Consider the following 18,078-nt stretch of genomic DNA (forward strand, 5'->3'; position numbering starts at 1 on the left):
CTCTTGACTGCATTTTGTTATTCAGTGTAATTCTTTACTTAGGAAGGAATCTTGAAAAGAATAAATAAAGTTATGAAGTTGTTAATGAAGTTATTTGAGCACATCTAAATAACTATTCTACTGCTCAGTTTAATGTAGTCTCCTTTTCTACCATATTGTTGTATGGTCTGAACTACGACTTTGGGAAAGATGGCTCCTAGTGTGCTCAGTATTTCCTTACAGTCTTCATAGCAATGCTCTGAATTTAGCAGCTAGGTGCAGCTTCTTTTAGTCACATCACAAGGCAGAGAGAGGGGCAGAGGCCCTATTCTGAGTTTATCTTATTTCATCCCAATATTAAATGGACAATTTAATCATGTTTAAAGGAAAAAAGCACAGCTTTAAGATTAGTCTAGAAGTATTTTATTAAATTGATATACCATTTTACATTTAGCCCCAACATAGACTTGTCAGACAGTCTGTTAAGAGCCTAGCGAATTTGCACATTGGAATACATATATTAGCTGTATATTTGTATATCATTAATGCATGAAACATGGCTACAGTTTAAAGTAAACTGGTAAAAGCTGAATCATATTTTCATACTTGTAGTAGGTCATACTGAACTCATTACAAATTTATACATCACAAAATGCATGAAATCTTTCACACATTTTTCTTAAAATAAAGTAGTATAATCATAGTAACACAGTATTATCAGTACCATATCATAGTAATATCATAGCATATCAGCTGAGGGTATGAATATTATTTATATATATATATATATAATATGTTGTGTGCACTTTGTATAATATGCATGCTTAACTTTAGCACTGGTGTAAGAGACAATATTATGCACCCTGGTGCAGAAAGCATTTAGCGTATAGAACAACGGTGCAGAAAACTGTAGTAAGAAAAAACAGCAAGTGTATAATAATTCAGTCCTTGTCCAGTCATAAGTCCGGTACAAGACAATTTTGCCCATGTCATGAGTAAATCAGAGAAGATCTTAGCATCTTTAACTGTTGATCTACTTTTATCCCCACCTGAAACAACTGCTGCTCTAAAGAAAAAATGAGTTCTTGTCCAGCAGATGGTGCTGTAGATCTGACCCAAAAAGTTTCATGCTATTTTTGTCCTCAACAAATCTAGGGAGTGCTCATACAGTAAGTAGGCTACACAAAGCAGAGAGTGTTCTTTGTTTACTAGCATCTTTCTTCTCCCCTGGTGGATAAAAACCTCTGCTGGGCAGCTTTAAATGGTGTGTCGGTTGTATTCATAAGAAGGGTCAAGGCCATCATAGTGGAACTCTCTCCACTGCTCTGTCTTCTCCCGGGTTCTCTCATCTTGCTCTGAAAGAGTGTTCGATGAAAAAGGATCAGTTCACAAACGGATTAGCAAGAGGATGACCAGATAGATAGATGGATAGATAGATAGATAGATAGATAGATAGAGAGAGCTATAGAAAGATGAAGCATAGATAGATAGATAGATAGATAGATAGAGCTATAGAAAGATGACTCATAGATAGATATATAGCTGTAGATTAATAGAGAGCTATATATATATATATATATATATATATATATATACGAGAGAGAGAGAGAGAGAGAGAGCGAGAGAGCTATAGAGAGCTATAGATAGGGAGTTATAGAGAGCTATAGATAGATAGATAGATAGATAGATAGAGAGACAGATAGAGAGACAGATAGATAGATAGATAGATAGATAAATTGATATATATATATATATATAGAGAGAGAGAGAGAGAGTGAGAGAGGTAGCTATAGGGCTATAGATAGATAGACTAAATCGTTATTTTTTAAATAATTGTTTTCACCATCATGCTCTTCCTCTGCATAACTCTCAAACTCGTTCCTCTGCTCCTCATGGTATTCTCTCTTCCTTTCATCAGCTGCCAGTCTCTGTCTCTGCTCAGCTAGAGGGCAAGCATTAAAATTACAACATCATTCCAAATGAAAGAGAGAGCAGTAGATATGTAGTCTTTATTGCTTATAAAAACATGATGAGGTACAAATGGACTTGATTTCGAGGTTACAACTATGCCTGCAAAATGAATCAAAATTGCATGTAGTTTCCAGGTGTTTCGGTACATTGTCCTGTAGCTGTGGGTTGGAGAGTCTCCATCATTGCTCATCAAGTTTCGCTAACAAAGTGCTAACTATGTGTCACAAATTGTGTATTCTTAGTTAAAAGACTTCTAGTTCTGTGAGGGTTGTCGTGTATGACTGCACTCTGTGTATCCACAGATTTTCAATTACGCTTATGTCAGGGGACTGAGAGCTGTGTCAAAATCTTTAGTTCGCACCTCTTGAGGCTGTCAATTGTTTTGTGTTTAGGATCATTATCCTGTCATAGACGCTGTCCTCTTTTCCTCTTCAGTTTTTTTTTTTAGAAAGTATTGTTTGCCTGCCACACCAGCTAGGCTGCTGTTTACAGAAGCCCATAGCTGCTGATTGTTGGGACAAGGTTTGAGGAGTCTGAGTATTTATGAAGCTTTGACATTTTCATCAAATTAAGGGCTGAGAGTTTCATACAATGTACCTGAGAGCACAAATCTCTTGGAGTGGCCAAACTTTTGCATGGTTCTCCTTTCCTTTGTTTACTCTAAAATTGCAGAAAACTACACATGAACACCCATATTCATTATTTGTTTTGGACACAGATGGAATATGGCCTCTACGTGGAATATGGCCATACGTACACTAGTAAAAACCGAAATCCGTTGAAATCTGTTGTGAGTGTATGATATTCGTACAGCCATGTAATATACATATACAGCCATTATTCAATGTGCTTCAAGAACTAGTGAAGCATTCATTACAGCATCTGTGGCTTGTTGATGCAAGGAGCTCTTGCTCAGATCCTATATGATAACCTCTGACTTAACCAATCATTTTCCTAAACTCTGACCTCTCCAAATAGCTAAAATCATGTCTGTACTTGAACGAAGCTTAATTCTTAGTATTTCAACAATCTCAGGAATTCTAAAAGTGAGTGCATGTGGTCCGTCTGACTGCTGTCACTGCTCTAGTTTATACCTAGCTGTAGCTACTTAGAACGAACTGAGCAGCACAGGTTTAAACTGAGGTAGAAAATCTTACTGGTGGGCAAGACCAAGTCCCAAGTCAAGACCAAGACACAATTACAATCAAAAGCAAAAAAGCCAAAAGCCAAATCAACATCTAAGGACCCTGTGCAGACCCTGCTCTGACAGTGCCTGAGGCTGAGTGCTGGTTTCTCCATGTTGGCCTGTGGCTCCTGCTCACCGCTGTGGTTAGCCTCTACTGCATTCCTCAGCTGGCTCAAAACACAGCGGTCAGGCAGCACCTGCAGAGCCTATGATCCACTCTAAACCTTCTTCTTCTACATTGGGTGTTTACACCTGGGATATTTTTAATTTAACTGTGTACAATGTAAAGAATCTACCTCACAATTCTTAAATTATGTTCAGTCAGTTGTTCCGAATATAGGACCAGACAACATTAACATGACTTTTCTAAGTGGTATCTTTTATCTACACCACTGCAACCATATTTACTTCAGCTTCAACACTCCAGACATTGTTGTTTCAATTGTACTCGGGGGCACCATATGCATTAATGCATTAATCAAGTAGTTTGGCAGAATTGTTAAAGTGTACTTAAGGACTTTACATTAGGAGCAACAGCCAAATCAATACTGGGCACAACAACCGCAACCCACACATAATGAGATGGCCAATTCTATAGAACAATCAGCTGCAGAAAAATTCCCAGTAATACCATAAACAAACTCACCATTGATCTCATCCTGAGTTTTCACTGCCCTCCTGCCACGACGTTTAAAAAAGCTGCTGGCATCACTCTCTTGCATGAAAATTCTTCTTAGCCCACCTTAGATCAACACACAACATTGACCAAGACCAAGTATCATATCAAATCAAGCACTCAGAGGTAGCTCTTCAACCACCCCCAACCCCAACCACAGTACACTGTGTTCATCCGTAAGTGAAAAGCAATAAATTATTTAATTAAATAATAATAATAAAATCTGCATTATTTGAGCAGTTGTTTTGAACAGTTGTCATTTCTGCAAATAAATGCTCAATATAAATGCTCAAAATAAATAACAATATTTTTATTTTGAATTTAGAGGAAATGTTGACCTTGGTGCATGAAATACATTGCAAATTTTAATTACCCTAAACATATTGCCTATAAATAATAAAACTAGAGAAAATAATGTTGTAGGGTGGTCTCAGAGAAAGTTTTTGTTTTTTGTTTTTTTTAGAGCCCCAGATTTAAGCATTGATGAAGAAGGGTTGTTTACAGCCATTACAGTGAATATTTCTTGGTCACCTTGGGGGCTTGCTGCTTTGTTGTCCACCTTTCCATCAGAGACAGATGCACTGTTAACCTCATGGGACACTGTAACACACCAGAAAGAACATCACAAGTGTTTCCTACCTCTGAATCTTGACTTACTCAAGCAATCACAGCCACATGCTATATTCGTCTAAACTCCAGTGCCAATGTCGTCGTCTTTGTTCTTGTGCAAGGTCTGAGGGTGTATGCTCCAAAAAAATGAAGGATCTGAGACACTCCATATGCCACTTTAGACACAGAAACATCCTCCATGCTGTCATGTGTCATACTCACAGGTGAGGACGAACAGCACAGTCAGACAGCTGAGCAAGGCCAGGCGCGTCCACCACATCTTTAGAGTTGTATCCAAGCTACAGAAGGTTACAAGAAACAAAAGGGTCCCACACAGAAATACCAGGGAGCTGAAGTGGAGCTTGTGACTGAAGAAGCAGTGGCAGGAATGCAGGAGATCGGGCCGAGTGATGGGAGGGGCACAGAAAATTTGTTTCCGAAGGGTGGACCCTGGGCCATTAGAGAAACTGTAGCAATGACTAGCCGCAGGATATCATTAAATTGGAGTGGACACATGTAACCCATTTAAACACTTTGGCATGGGCATGCCCCCCTGGTTTCTACCAGCCTACTTCCCTGAAGCAGTCACCAAATCCTATCCCAGCCTATTTTTAAATGACTTGATCAAGGTGTACACATTTGCGCACCAACAAAATATATGTTGCCTTACTCTCTCAGTTTAGATATTTTGGAAAACAATTGTGTTCATAGTTTATTTATGTTGATCTATCCATGTTCAGATGCATTCGTTAGTTACTGCTGTGAGATTAGATTAGCTTTTTAGAAAGTTGGCATTCAAATTTCTGTTGTATGTGAAGTGCAGTATACATTTTTAAAGATATTTACGTTTGTGAACATTCAACTGTCATAATAGATTGGGTGTAGCATGCTTTTGTTTGTTTGTTTGTTTTTAGCATATTTTTAGCAATGCATTGTAATTTTACCTGTAAATATACACTCTGGTAGCATGCTTTTTGACAAGGCAATACAAATTGAAAGAACACAGACATAGCTTACATAGACGTAGCTTAGCCAATTCCACCAGAGAACTTAGCTACACATAAAAACTTATACAACAAATTGCATATCAGCTTTTTATTAAAACAGCTTTCCATATGGCTATTCCATTAGTTTAGCATAGCTTAGCTACCCAGCAAACAAGTCAGCGCCCATTCCACCAGTAGAGAACTTATTAACAGCAAACCCTATGGCTATTTATTTGCCCTATGTTGTTTACTACAGAGGGCTTATTTACGGGTTTAGCAGAGCACACTGCAAAAAAAAAAAACCATCCCCCAAGGGCACTTAGGGTTACTTTGGTTGTTTGTCTGTTTGTTTTTAGCTGCATTGTAGTTTGATCACTAGTTCTGACTAACTACAAACACAGTCTTGTTATGCATTGTATTTTAAACTGAAAAGTTGTTACATAGCGACTAAAAAGTCCTACTTAAATTAATTTGACTGAACTGTATTTTTTGCTGCTTTTCTGCAAAGCTTCTCCAAACTTGTCACCGGCCAGAGCAAAGATAATAGTCAAATTCAGTGCATTTCTTTACAATGTGGTGGCTTGTCCATTTTGTCAATGTTGCTAATTCATCACTTATGAAAATATTTGTAATACATTCATATTTTATTTCTGATAAAGTTTGTTTACATATAAACAAGTAATGATTTTATTCTGTAGTAATTTGTCCTTCCCTGCCTTTCCTTATTTTACTATATTTCACTCATTATACCATACAAATCGCGTGCTGCAAGCAACCGCAAGCTTGCCAGCATGAAGACGTGTCTCACACACCAGACTAGTGATATGTTTTTCGGTGCAGCGAGTGGTTTGCATTTAAAGGGGAAATGGGCACGGGGCCCCTTCACACAAGGAGCCCCTCTCATAGCAGCTGTAGACAACCATGAGGCCACTGGAGGTGTTTGCTTACAGGGTTTTTTTTTCTTTTGGAGGTTGGCTAAGCCTCTGGACTGGGTGCATGAATGAATGTTTAAAATGAAGTATGCCTTCTCAGTCAGGGCAGACGATGAAATGTGTGAAAGTGTGTGAAAGAGGGAGAAGTCAAATGTTTGTGTTCCTTGGATTGCCAGAGAGATGTTTCTGAGGACTCCCAAGTCTGATGTGTTCATCAGCCTGCTGAGTAGTTCTTAACTACACTTTAGCATCAGACAAATAGACAAAACAGAAGAAAACTGAAATAATCATGACTGCACAGGTTTCTGCACAGGTTGCTATTAAATCAATATGTGGCCACTTTTACTTTAGCAATACTTTTATTCAGGATTTCAAGTATTTTAACAATGAAATTGAAGCAGACCTTCTTACAGCAGCAGCAGTGTTTCAGATTCACATGGTCGCCATTTTTCAGGGTGATTAAACCACTTGGGCCCCATACTACTACAAGGACCACATTCATAATCTTGGGGTATATGGAAATGTAACACAATAGGACAATGTATGATTTGTTATTTTATTACTTCTAAGATAAAACCAAAATATATCATATTTCAGATATTCCAAAATATCCTGCCTGTACTCCTGCTGGGAGCATTTTGGATATGGTGCATTTAGCCTAGCGAAATACCCTAGCTTTTTGCTTAACCTATAAATATACACACTGGTAGCATGCTTTTTGACAACGGGACTAGCTATGGTTGCTAAATTATGATTGGACAGTTGGTATTTAAGGGAGGGGTATGTGAATTAGTGAAAGGTGTGCTATGATTGTTTGTTTTCATGTGAGTTTTCATGTGGAGATTTTCCAGCAGAGTAATGTATAAGATATTGTCTTTGTATGGAGTGAGTGTAGTGGAGTGGTAAAAGCGTCAGAAAGATACTCAAAAAGAGCACTGAAGTCTAGCAGTGGAGAGCATGTAATTTATTACTGTCCAGCTCTGCTGTAGACTGAGATAATAATGAAATCCAGTATTTAGTATTCATTCCTCAATGTGGATTTTAGTGAATAAATGTGGCTTTTCACTTTGTATGTGTGTATGTGTGTGTTTGTGTGACAGAGAGAGAGAGAGAGAGAGTAAGAAAGAAAGAAAGAAAGAAAGAAAGAAAGAAAGAAATGACTAATCAGAGTAGGGCAGAGATAGCTTGGTCAAACACAACCATGGGTTCAACTGGCCATGCACTGAGGAGGGGAACATCAGATTGCCTTTGATTGGTCGGTTAAGGCTGGAAAACTCCACCAGACATGATCCTACACACACCTACCTTCAGTCCACTTCTGTGAAGACAACAGACCGACAGAAGCTTTGCAATGGCACGTTATACCGTGCATGTAAGGGATGAGTGGCTGACCGTCCCCTGTAAGGATACGTCCTACACTATAAACTGGTTAGGAGTGGAGGCCCTCAAACGGTACATCAAAAACAAGCCTGATAATGGAGGAATCCCACAGGCCAGAGACGTGCGCTTTGTGGCCAGGAGGTGTCAGGGACAAGGATTGCTGGATGGTGATGATACAATAGAGGATGTCTTGGAGGACAATGATTTTGTGGAGCTTGGTAATGTTCTACTGCTGCTGTTTACATTCATTTGAGGTGGCAGTGTCAGCCAATAAGTGATTACCTGGATTTCTAGAATGAATGCTCACTAACCAGTCCTGGTTTCATTTAAATTTGTTTAGAGATTGAAGGAGACACTATGTCATCGGACTTCATTCCCAGTCAGCCTGGAATGTCATATTTGTATCCTTATTAAACATCCTACTGCAGTGTTACTCTGTACTACAATGCCTTCCAACAAGCAGTGAACAAAATGTTGAAAATGACCACTGATAATGTAAAGAATCAATGTGAATGGATAATTAGTGCAAAGTCTTTTGAAAATCACTATGTGAATGTTTAACATACTTCACCTTAACAAGATTTACCAGGACAAGACCCTACAGAGAGCCAGCTGAGGTGAGACTGTTTCATTCAACTTTGGAAAATCGTAGGAAAAGACTAATGGCGAAAGACTGTGATCTTTAGTAAAATATGCTAGTGAGAATGTCAAACAACAAGAAATGAGTGTCGTATTATAATGAATTATAATGAATGGTAATGCAATAGCCTCACTAAAAAGATGCATTTATTAACCCACTCTCTAAATGATATGTTTGTCTGTGCCCAGTACATTTTTCTGGATGGTAACAGTCTGAGTTCCACTGACCTTGTCAATCTAGGACGAGGCCGTTACAAGATTAAGGTACAGAAAACAAGACATTTCTTAAAGATCTGTTGGTTCTGAAACTTAGCACATCACTGCTGTCCAATGAAAAACATGTATCTCCATTTTTGTCTGTTTTTAGATTTCTCCATGGTTTGAACCCTGTAGTTGCTCTGTACACTGTGTAAATCATCTTGGATGAAAGGACCAATAGAAATGCTCTAAATGACTCTTATTTTACATTGACTTCAACTCAAATTTAACATAAGAACATTTTTTACTTCTCCTGTAAAGTTGCCATTTTGGAGATACATGTTTTTTATTGGACAGGGACGATATACAGTATGTTGAATGTATTAGTTTTGGAATTCTTTTTAAACTGGAAATGTAATATTGCTGTAATGTGACTCTCATTACTTAGCTTTTATTTACTGCACTTTTTACTATTAATTCCTGTCCTTAAAAAAATGGGGTGATATTTTAGCTGACTCCTGAGGCTGAGAAAAAGGTTGAGCAGTCAAGAGAACTTTTGGACACCATAGTGAAAGAAAAGAAAGGTAAGAAAAAGGTGTTTTGTTTTAGCCACATTTTATGAGCTTTATTTACTGAGTATAGTTCAGGACCGGACTGTACTGCAGTTACAGTTGCACATCATCTATAGCAGACTATATACTCTAGCACCTTGTTTGGGTTGGGTTACAGATACATGTATTGGTCAGGTGACTACTGTGGCTCACAACTGAACAATACAGTAGGATTTAGTGATTAGAAGTAAAAGTCTGACTGTTTACTCTGCTTTCCAGTTGTGTATGGGATCACCACAGGATTTGGGAAGTTTGCTCGGACGGTCATTCCTATCAGCAAACTCAAGTACACCTGTGTTTTTCAATATTTATGTAGTTCTTGGATTGCTTTGTGTGATCCATTCAGCCCAACAGACCTAATCATGTGAAATCTGTGATTCTCTCATATAGGGAACTGCAGGAGAATCTTATTCGCTCACACTCAGCAGGTGAGATGGTATCCACGCTTATTCTCTAAATCCCCCCTTTATTAATAAAACAGTGCGTTACCGCTGACTCTTCCTCTACAGCGTTATTCTACAATTGATATGCGTTTTGTTACTGTGTGTTTATGCAGGTTTGGGCAGTCCTCTAAACCCTGAACGGACACGCATGCTGCTGGCCCTCAGGATAAATGTCCTGGCGAAAGGATACAGCGGCATCTCTCTGGAAACCCTTCACACCATGATACAGGCCTTTAATGGTACCTGAACACATGGGTTTTTTTGTTGTTATGAAGATTTGGGAGTGCTTTCTAAAACACAAAGGCTCTTTTAGAGTTCACATCACTATTAATATTAGGGCATGAATGCATGTTTGGTTTTCCTTCACTTTAAAAGGCCTCGTAGGCCTTGAATTTCTTTGTGGTGTTGTCTGATTTGAATGTATGAACATTTAGTATAGTATAAACTGTGGCTAAAATATACACCAAGCATTATTAATAGTTAATTATTAATAAAACACAAAGTAATTAGTATTATTATTCAAAAATTCAAATAACATAAGGTTTATCTGGGAGATGTAAATGTTCTAGAATGATCCATATACTAAACCCAGTACTGCTTCAACATATTACTCAGTGTGTAAGATGGGTCACTTAAGTTGGCTTCTCCCTATGCTTTCCTTTAATATCTTCACAGCGTCCTGTCTGTCGTTCGTTCCTGAGAAAGGCACGGTGGGTGCCAGTGGAGACCTTGCTCCTCTCTCTCACCTTGCACTAGGGCTGATGGGGGAAGGGAAGATGTGGTCACCAAAGAGCGGCTGGGCTGATGCCAAATACGTAAGGGGCCTGCACTCATACTCCATTCATGTCCCAGTCCCAGTGTTTACCAAACTAAATGATGAAACCAGAGCGTTATGAAATCTGTTTGCTTTTCCCAAAGAGATCTTTGACTTTTGCATTGCCCCCAGGTTTTAGAAGCTCATGGACTGAAGCCTATATCCCTGAAACCAAAAGAGGTACTACTCTGACCTCCTCGTCAGGCTTTAACCACTTTTATCTGACTCTGTGTTGACATAGTGATGGTGTCCTCGGCAGAAAAATGTATCCTTGACCCACCTGCTTTGTTTTGTCACTGGCTAGGAGTAATTATGAAAGAAATCTGACCATGACCTGTAAAAGAAAGTCAAATACTGCGTTCAAAAACCATAGTGATTGAATGCAGTGTGGTGTGTTTTGCAGTGAATATTGGATCTTTGTATATTGTTGCTGTCACACTTCAACCTATGTATTGCCATTTTTTTACATTTTTACTATGTATTACATTTTTACATTTTCACTTTCTAACCTAATGTGAATTTGACAGTTCTTTACACTGTCCAAATTTCATGATGAATTGACCAATAGACCTTAAAAGGTGATATAGTGAGGATATGTATGTGTCAGTTAGTGCTGCCCATTGTGCTCAAAATTAGAGAACACCAGTGTGTACTGTGTATACTGACCAGACTGAACTGGCATCATAAAATATCCAATTAAAGAGGTTTATGTTGATGCAGCTTCATCAAGCCACTTCTATCTGCAGGGCCTGGCTCTGATTAACGGGACACAGATGATCACCTCACTGGGTGCAGAGGCTGTAGAGAGAGCAGAGTCTATTGCCAGACAAGCTGACATTATAGCTGCGCTCACCCTAGAGGTTCTAAAGGGAACCACAAAAGCATTCGACAGCGGTGAGATAACAATAAATATATCTTTTGTGTCTGTTACTGTGAATTGTGAGTGAATGTAGTTATTGTAGTATCAGATATCTGTGTAAAAAATGGGGGAACTGTTGTGAGCATGTTAAAGTTATCATAAAAAACAGCACTGCTTTATTCTTCAACAAGTTTAGTAAATCAGGAAAAAATATTGAACATATAGAGAGACTTATATGCTAGATGGCCCAAATGGTCATTTGCAAAAATATTAACAGTCTAATAGGACTATGTATAACTATTTATTTTACATTTTTGTATTTTTTAATGGTAGTTAAAAAAAGTCATTTTACATTTTTACATTGTATACAGCCTTGTAAAATTAAATACATTATCTGTAAATAAACACCCCAACTGTTATTTGAAATATTATGGCATTTTATTTTTACAGAACAGCTATATTACTTACACAGTATTTTTCTGCTTTCTTAAATTATAATCAAATGTATTTACAATTACAACAATTATCTGTAATTAATCATGCAGATAATAGTAGAAAGGCTTATTGTTCATCCTAACAATTTTTTTTTTCCTAACAACTATTTTGTATGTTTAAGGTCAATTTCATTCATGTTATATTCATAAGTACACTGTAAAACAGCTGCCAAACAAAAAACATAAGATTAAAGTGAAAAATCCTAATTAAAATTCAGTGGGAAAACAATACATTTAGAGAAATTCCATTAAAGTTTCTTACAGATTGTTTTTGCATTTAGCACATCATTTAGCACTGTCACTTTATTGAAAGTGTTTGGCCACAAAAATTTAAGAACAATCTGTTAAATTGTGGTGCTTCTATGCAGAAACTTTAATAAATAATTTTATTTGAATTTTAAATCATATTTTAGGATTGTTTTTACAGTCTACTAAATAATTTGAAGAACTCCTTTTTCAAGAGTAAACAACTATAGAAGACCCCGCTACTGTCAATGAAACAATGAAACTCAAATTTGCTCCAAACCTCTCACAGACATTCATGAGCTGCGCCCGCACCTGGGACAGAAGGAGGTGGCCTTGCGTTTCCGTGCTCTTCTGGACTCCGATCACCACCCCTCAGAGATTGCAGGTAATCATTGATCGCTAAAGCTCTGACCCTCTAAATGTGTTCTAGCTGCCCGCCTCTGACTAACTGTGTCTGCGATTGCCTTTGTAGAAAGCCATAGGTTTTGTGACCGAGTCCAAGATGCATACACCATGCGCTGCTGTCCCCAGGTAAAGCTAGTCTCTGTGGTCAACAACTTTCCTAATCACCAATGATGATCTTTTTCTTTTTTAATTTTCTTTTTTTTTTTTTACAGGTCCATGGTGTTGTTAATGATACGATTGCTTTTGTGAGAAATATCATAAACACTGAAATTAACAGTGCTACAGACAATCCTGTATCCTTCCTGTATTATTCTTGGCTCTGCGTTAAATTAGAGACCCTTATTTCTGGCCTGTTGTTACTACTCCCAATTTAGCTATGGCCAGTTCCCACCACTAGCTAGATCCCCATTACACGATGATACCATGTTGAGAGGTTAAAGGCTTGCACATTTTCTTTGAGAGACACTTCTTTATAAATCTAACCGCACCTTAAAATATTCAATAAGTGTCAGTGTCCCTATCACAGACCCTTAGAATCAACCTAACATTTAACCTGTGATTGATGTCTTGGATGCCATAGCCATCTTGCCAAGGATTGATTTTTATTATTTGACCAAAGACACCTGTTAATTTCTACCTTTTGAAACGTGCAACAGTTGTACAGTGATCCCTGACAAACAAACTAGATGGTGTTTTCAGAGCGAGGAGAGACCATTTCTGGTGGCAATTTTCATGGAGAGTATCCAGCAAAGGTATTTGTAGTCTAAAAATCTTAAATATATAAGCATCTGTAAGGATCTGTACATTCGCCACTGTATTCTCAAGAGTTAAGATAATTTTAACATTAGGGTTCCTTTGGGAAACTAGGCCTTGGACAGTTAATATGCAGCTGAATACAAAGGTTTGGGCCTTGGGCCCTAATCCCAGTGTTGTGCTTTAAAATATATATTTTTAACTGTGCTTTTTGTAAAAATAAAAACATCAACACAGGGTCAAAAATATACATACACCCACTTAGATTATGAATTCAGTGGGGCTGAAAGTTTGTCCGATGGTAGCTTCTCTGTACCAACATAAAAAAAGGTTTGTTTAACATCATTTTAGATTGACCAATACAAAGCACAGTGGAAAGGTCCAAGGAGCCATAGATTTACACAAGCCATAGCCATAACAGCAAAGAACATCCATTTAAACAATTAAACGTTAGTACGAGTTTTTGATAAGAGTTTGCCAGGGCCTGGAAGAAGGCCCAAACTTCACCCTCAGGTGGGAGAAAATTGGCTTGGATGTTAGGAACAACCTAAAAAACACCGTAGAACAGGTAGTGCTAGTAAAATGCTCTGGGGCTGTTTTGCTGACAGTGAAACTGGTACATCAGCATAACCTCAAACCATCAACTGGTGTAAATGTTTGAAATGTGAAAATAATTAGACTTTTCAACAGGAAAATGACCCTAATCAGTCATCAAATGTGGTTGTGGGACAAATAAAGCAGATGGTCCACTCAGTCCTATATAAACCTTCATTCTCACTCCACCATTAAGTCACCTCCTGCTGGGAGCGCAGGCTTTGGCTCCATGCACCTAGCTAAAAGCTGCCCTGAACTCTAGCCCAAAAGTCCTCTGAGCTCATTTCCATCTCCAGTCTTTTAGGGTGTGGGACATACTAGCATTTAACAAATGGACAACTAGGGACTTTTAACAAAACATTAACAAAATTCTTATTGGTTTCGATTGAAGATATTTATTGTAACTCATTCTGCCACAGAAAAAGAACGAAGAAATCACTGAAAGCCCAACTCTGTTACAGCAGTTTACGTGCACTTCTGAACACTATATTATAAAGGAGAATTATGTAGATGTTTGTCTTTCATTAAACCCACAACAAACCCACATATAATAATGTTTTGGAATACTGAGCTTCGTTAAGGAGAGGTTTGGAAGTAAAGGTTTGAGGTCTGCGTTAACACACTGGCAGACATAGAATTAGTCCGTTTTTTAGAGCAAACCAAGCAAATATGATGTTTGCACACTGTGGAATGAATCCCAGTACCTGCATCCTCCTCATATCTCTCTCGGTGTCTCTCCTTATAGGCATTAGATTATTTGGCAATAGGAGTTCATGAGCTGGCATCTATCAGTGAGAGGCGTATAGAGCGTCTGTGTAATCCATCTCTCAGTGAGCTGCCTGCCTTTCTGGTGAATGAAGGAGGACTGAACTCTGGCTTTATGATCGCACACTGCACTGCTGCAGCCCTCGGTTAGTCTGTTTCACACACACACACACACACACACACACACACACACACATACACACTAGGGCTGATTGCAACTCACTACTGTACTTGCTTATTATTTATGTATTATTAAATATGTCATATTAAAATATAATATATGTACTTTCAATTTCTGATTAAAATATGTATTTTTACTTTATTATATAGTATCCTATATATACTTCAAATAGATGTTTAACCCCTTAATGCAGCAAGGTTTATTACACATTAAGGTGTATTATTCTGTTGCTACAGAGACTTCTGTACAAACTGGTGGGGCTATTTTCTGGAAATAGAAGTGTGTATTAACACTTTCGGCCCACCAGCAGGACACTGGTCATTTGAGGGGTTAATTAATGATATAAATATTTTTTTATTTTATCTGAAGTATATTTTTGCTATATGATTTTTCCAGAGCAGATACTCTATATACAACAAACAGCCACCAAAAACACACTGTTCATTGACAGTCTTACACGTTTAACATTTGACTGATTCTTCTCATGTCTTTCCTTGCAGTTTCTGAAAACAAGGTGCTGTGCCACCCCTCCTCAGTGGACTCCCTGTCCACCAGTGCAGCCACTGAAGATCATGTGTCCATGGGTGGCTGGGCTGCCAGGAAGGCCCTGAGAGTGATTGAACATGTTGAGCAAGGTGCAAGCACAGCCAGATCACATTCACAACACCTGATTTCATAACAGTTAATGAAGAGGTTTAAGGTTTAATCAACTGAGTATACTGTGGATACTAGCACTACTTACAGTGCAGAGGTTGAGGGTGTGGGATCTTGACTGATGCTGTGCTGGGTGTGTTCTCTCTTAGTGCTGGCTATTGAACTGCTTGCAGCCTGTCAGGGTATTGAGTTCCTACGCCCACTCCGCACCACGACACCACTGGAGAAGGTGTATGAGCTTGTGCGCTCTGTAGTCAAGTAAGTCATCTGGCTCTGTCCAAACACACAGATCACAGACCCCGAAATGTTGAACCTGTTGGTTAATATTTGTTCACTCGTGCACAGTAAACAACCCCAAAGTGGAAATCCACAAACTGAAAAAATGTAAATAGATGCAACAGTTATATTAAAGTAAAAGAACATTTCATTCCCATTCCACGGGTTATGTTTGGGCTTTTACAGGCATTTGTTGTATTAACCATGATGAGCTTCTGTGTTCTGGTGTGCCAGGTCAGCCTGTATCACTACATAAAAATAAACAATCCGTTGTGGACTCTGAACAGCTCATGAATTAGACTGGCACAAAAACACACAACTAACAGAATCCCTTGCAGTAATGCAATAATGATTCTGGTCATTTTGAAGTGTATTGCTTTTTACTTGTGGAGTACGGCATGTGTCAGTAGCCAAATAATATTTCAAGAGTTGCTCTGGATTTTTGACTTGTAGTTGCTTCAAAGTTTTAATCATGTTGAAATAATGGAAAAAAACATGTCCATTCACTGGAAATATTTGTGTCCCCTTAATTAAAGTGGTTATTAATTACAGTATAGTGCGAATAAAATATACATGCTTAGTTACAACACTAAAACAGCAAGCAGTTTATACAAACCTAGCTATCATATATATGTATATATACTCACTCTTATCTCTTTCTCTCTTTCTGATAAACAGACCCTGGATTAAAGACAGGTTCATGTCTGCAGACATTGAGGCTGTGCACCGGCTTCTCGTAGACCAAAAGGTGAGTCTTAATCTACCATTCTTCTTCCATAGTTCTTCTAAAGCTCTAAAGCTCTAAGCTCTAAAGCTTAAGTCTTAAGTTTTTTTAAAAAAACACTATCCGAAGGTCACTGCCACAAAAATTAGTAGTCATTTTTCAATCCTGTTCCACTGGATGCTCCTTTGATGTACCTACATGCCCGCTAAACTTCATTTTTAAGCATGCCTAATGAAAACACTGAAATGTAAGTGCTCTGCTCTGCTCTGGCACACATGGGTCCTGGGTGAATCCCAGTCTTAGTCACTAGATAAGAGAGAGCTGAACTGGTTTTAGTTTGTCTCATGGATTTATCTCCTTTTCTTTGTCTAGGTGTGGAACGTTGCTAAGCCATACATTGAGAAGTACTGCACCGAGCTCTTGCCTGAATCACGCCCGTCCTCTCCCACTGCCTTTTCTCTGGACCCTCCACCATCACCACGGAAACGGGTCCGTCACGAGTGACCAAGACCAATGTTACCCATTGAGCTGCACAGAAAGTTCAACGGGGGTTCAGGTTTCTGCACCCAAAACTGATTAAGGTCGTTCTTATTATTTGTAATAATGGAAATTCGAGTTGACAACATTTGATATGTAGTAACTGTAGTGTCTGATGGCTCTCAAGGCTTCCTTCTGATTACATTCAAGCACATCTTCATTCATCATGTCGATATTTATGAAACTATTTTATTGTCATGTTCAGTGTCATTGTGGCTATGCTTTAAACTCATGAAACAACCAAGTAGTGTTAAACCATTTGAAATAGATTTTTAATCATCACGCAGAAGCAACTCACATGCCACTCACACTCACTCACTCAGATTCATTTCCAGTATATTTCCAGGAAATAAACCTTTGTATTGTGAGCAGTGCTTTAGAATGCTTATCACAAATGTTCTCAGAGTCTAGGTCCTGAATGGAGTTTCCTGTGGCTAAGAAAATATTTTCTTTTTCTTCCTGCTGGCTTTGATGATTGAAATGAAAACTTTCTGCTACAATCTATGTTTATTCACATGCCTTCCTGAACTGTAATAAAAGAACCTCAATCATTTATGAGCCTGTGTAACATTGATACTTCTTACAGTGCAACTGGGTTTGATTTCCATATTTTGGAGTGAATGTATCCTAAATCCTTGCAAGTCTTTTTTCTGTTCCACCTATGAAACACAGTTTATTTATTAGGCTTGTATAGCTCCTATAATTAATGAGATGCTGTATGAAGAAATGAGGGCCAGCTATAGAGAGAGCCACACAACAGGTAGCAGCATGTCACAGACAGCTGTTGTGTGTATGCGTGTGTGTGTGTGTGTGTGTGTGTGTGTGTGTGTGTTAGGAATCCTTAACAACACAACACTACTCCCTCTTGCTCTCTCTCTCTTTCTCTCTCTCTCTCTCTCTCTCTCTCTCTCTCTCACACACACACACACACACACCTTTTCCTTTTTCCTCTGTATCCCCCTTCACTTTCTCCTAAGAAGATACAGAGAGCAGCAGAAACAGTGTACTATAGCAGGAAAGTCTTGGATATCAGTTATTATTGGATTTTGCCTTTGCTGAGATCCCAAGGAAATATATTATAACTGGAAAATCCTCAATCAAGTAAGTTGTTTACTAAAATTGTATATTATAAGATATTCTAGGAGTCATGAAGACTTTGGGTGAAC

At 38.3% G+C, this 18,078-nt stretch overlaps 2 protein-coding genes across 2 annotated transcripts; one reads left to right on the top strand and one right to left on the bottom strand.

Moving 5' to 3' along the window:
* Nucleotides 1-398: 398 nt before the first annotated feature.
* Nucleotides 399-4,811, bottom strand: ucmab (upper zone of growth plate and cartilage matrix associated b). Its single transcript, XM_072673780.1, has 5 exons — nt 4,644-4,811; nt 4,344-4,412; nt 3,783-3,878; nt 1,823-1,921; nt 399-1,334 (listed from the first exon to the last, which is right to left on the bottom strand). The coding sequence occupies exons 1-5, from the start codon at nt 4,699-4,701 to the stop codon at nt 1,237-1,239; spliced, it is 420 nt and encodes a 139-aa protein (XP_072529881.1). The 5' UTR covers nt 4,702-4,811; the 3' UTR covers nt 399-1,236.
* A 2,879-nt stretch (nt 4,812-7,690) lies between these two features.
* Nucleotides 7,691-16,879, top strand: hal (histidine ammonia-lyase). Its single transcript, XM_072673781.1, has 20 exons — nt 7,691-7,937; nt 8,060-8,120; nt 8,309-8,336; nt 8,548-8,622; nt 9,068-9,140; nt 9,387-9,453; nt 9,558-9,595; nt 9,724-9,849; nt 10,286-10,425; nt 10,557-10,604; nt 11,171-11,318; nt 12,313-12,408; nt 12,496-12,554; nt 12,641-12,721; nt 13,115-13,180; nt 14,521-14,686; nt 15,222-15,356; nt 15,525-15,633; nt 16,330-16,399; nt 16,748-16,879. Exons 1-20 carry the CDS (start codon nt 7,691-7,693, stop codon nt 16,877-16,879), a joined length of 1,965 nt encoding a protein of 654 aa, XP_072529882.1.
* Nucleotides 16,880-18,078: the final 1,199 nt, after the last annotated feature.

The sequence above is a fragment of the Salminus brasiliensis genome, chromosome 2, assembly GCF_030463535.1.
Source record: "Salminus brasiliensis chromosome 2, fSalBra1.hap2, whole genome shotgun sequence".
In the NCBI taxonomy this organism is placed as follows: Eukaryota; Metazoa; Chordata; class Actinopteri; order Characiformes; family Bryconidae; genus Salminus; species Salminus brasiliensis.

Coding starts and splice junctions, on each gene's coding strand:
- hal (XM_072673781.1), top strand. CDS start 7,691: ATGGCACGTTATACCGTGCATGTAAGGGATGAGTGGCTGACCGTCCCC. Junction 9,454..9,557: donor ATTCCTATCAGCAAACTCAA/GTACACCTGTGT, acceptor TCTCTCATATAG/GGAACTGCAGGAGAATCTTA. Junction 12,409..12,495: donor CCACCCCTCAGAGATTGCAG/GTAATCATTGAT, acceptor TTGCCTTTGTAG/AAAGCCATAGGTTTTGTGAC.
- ucmab (XM_072673780.1), bottom strand. CDS start 4,701: ATGTGGTGGACGCGCCTGGCCTTGCTCAGCTGTCTGACTGTGCTGTTC. Junction 4,413..4,643: donor TGTGCTGTTCGTCCTCACCT/GTGAGTATGACA, acceptor GGTGTGTTACAG/TGTCCCATGAGGTTAACAGT. Junction 1,335..1,822: donor TGCAGAGGAAGAGCATGATG/GTGAAAACAATT, acceptor ACACTCTTTCAG/AGCAAGATGAGAGAACCCGG.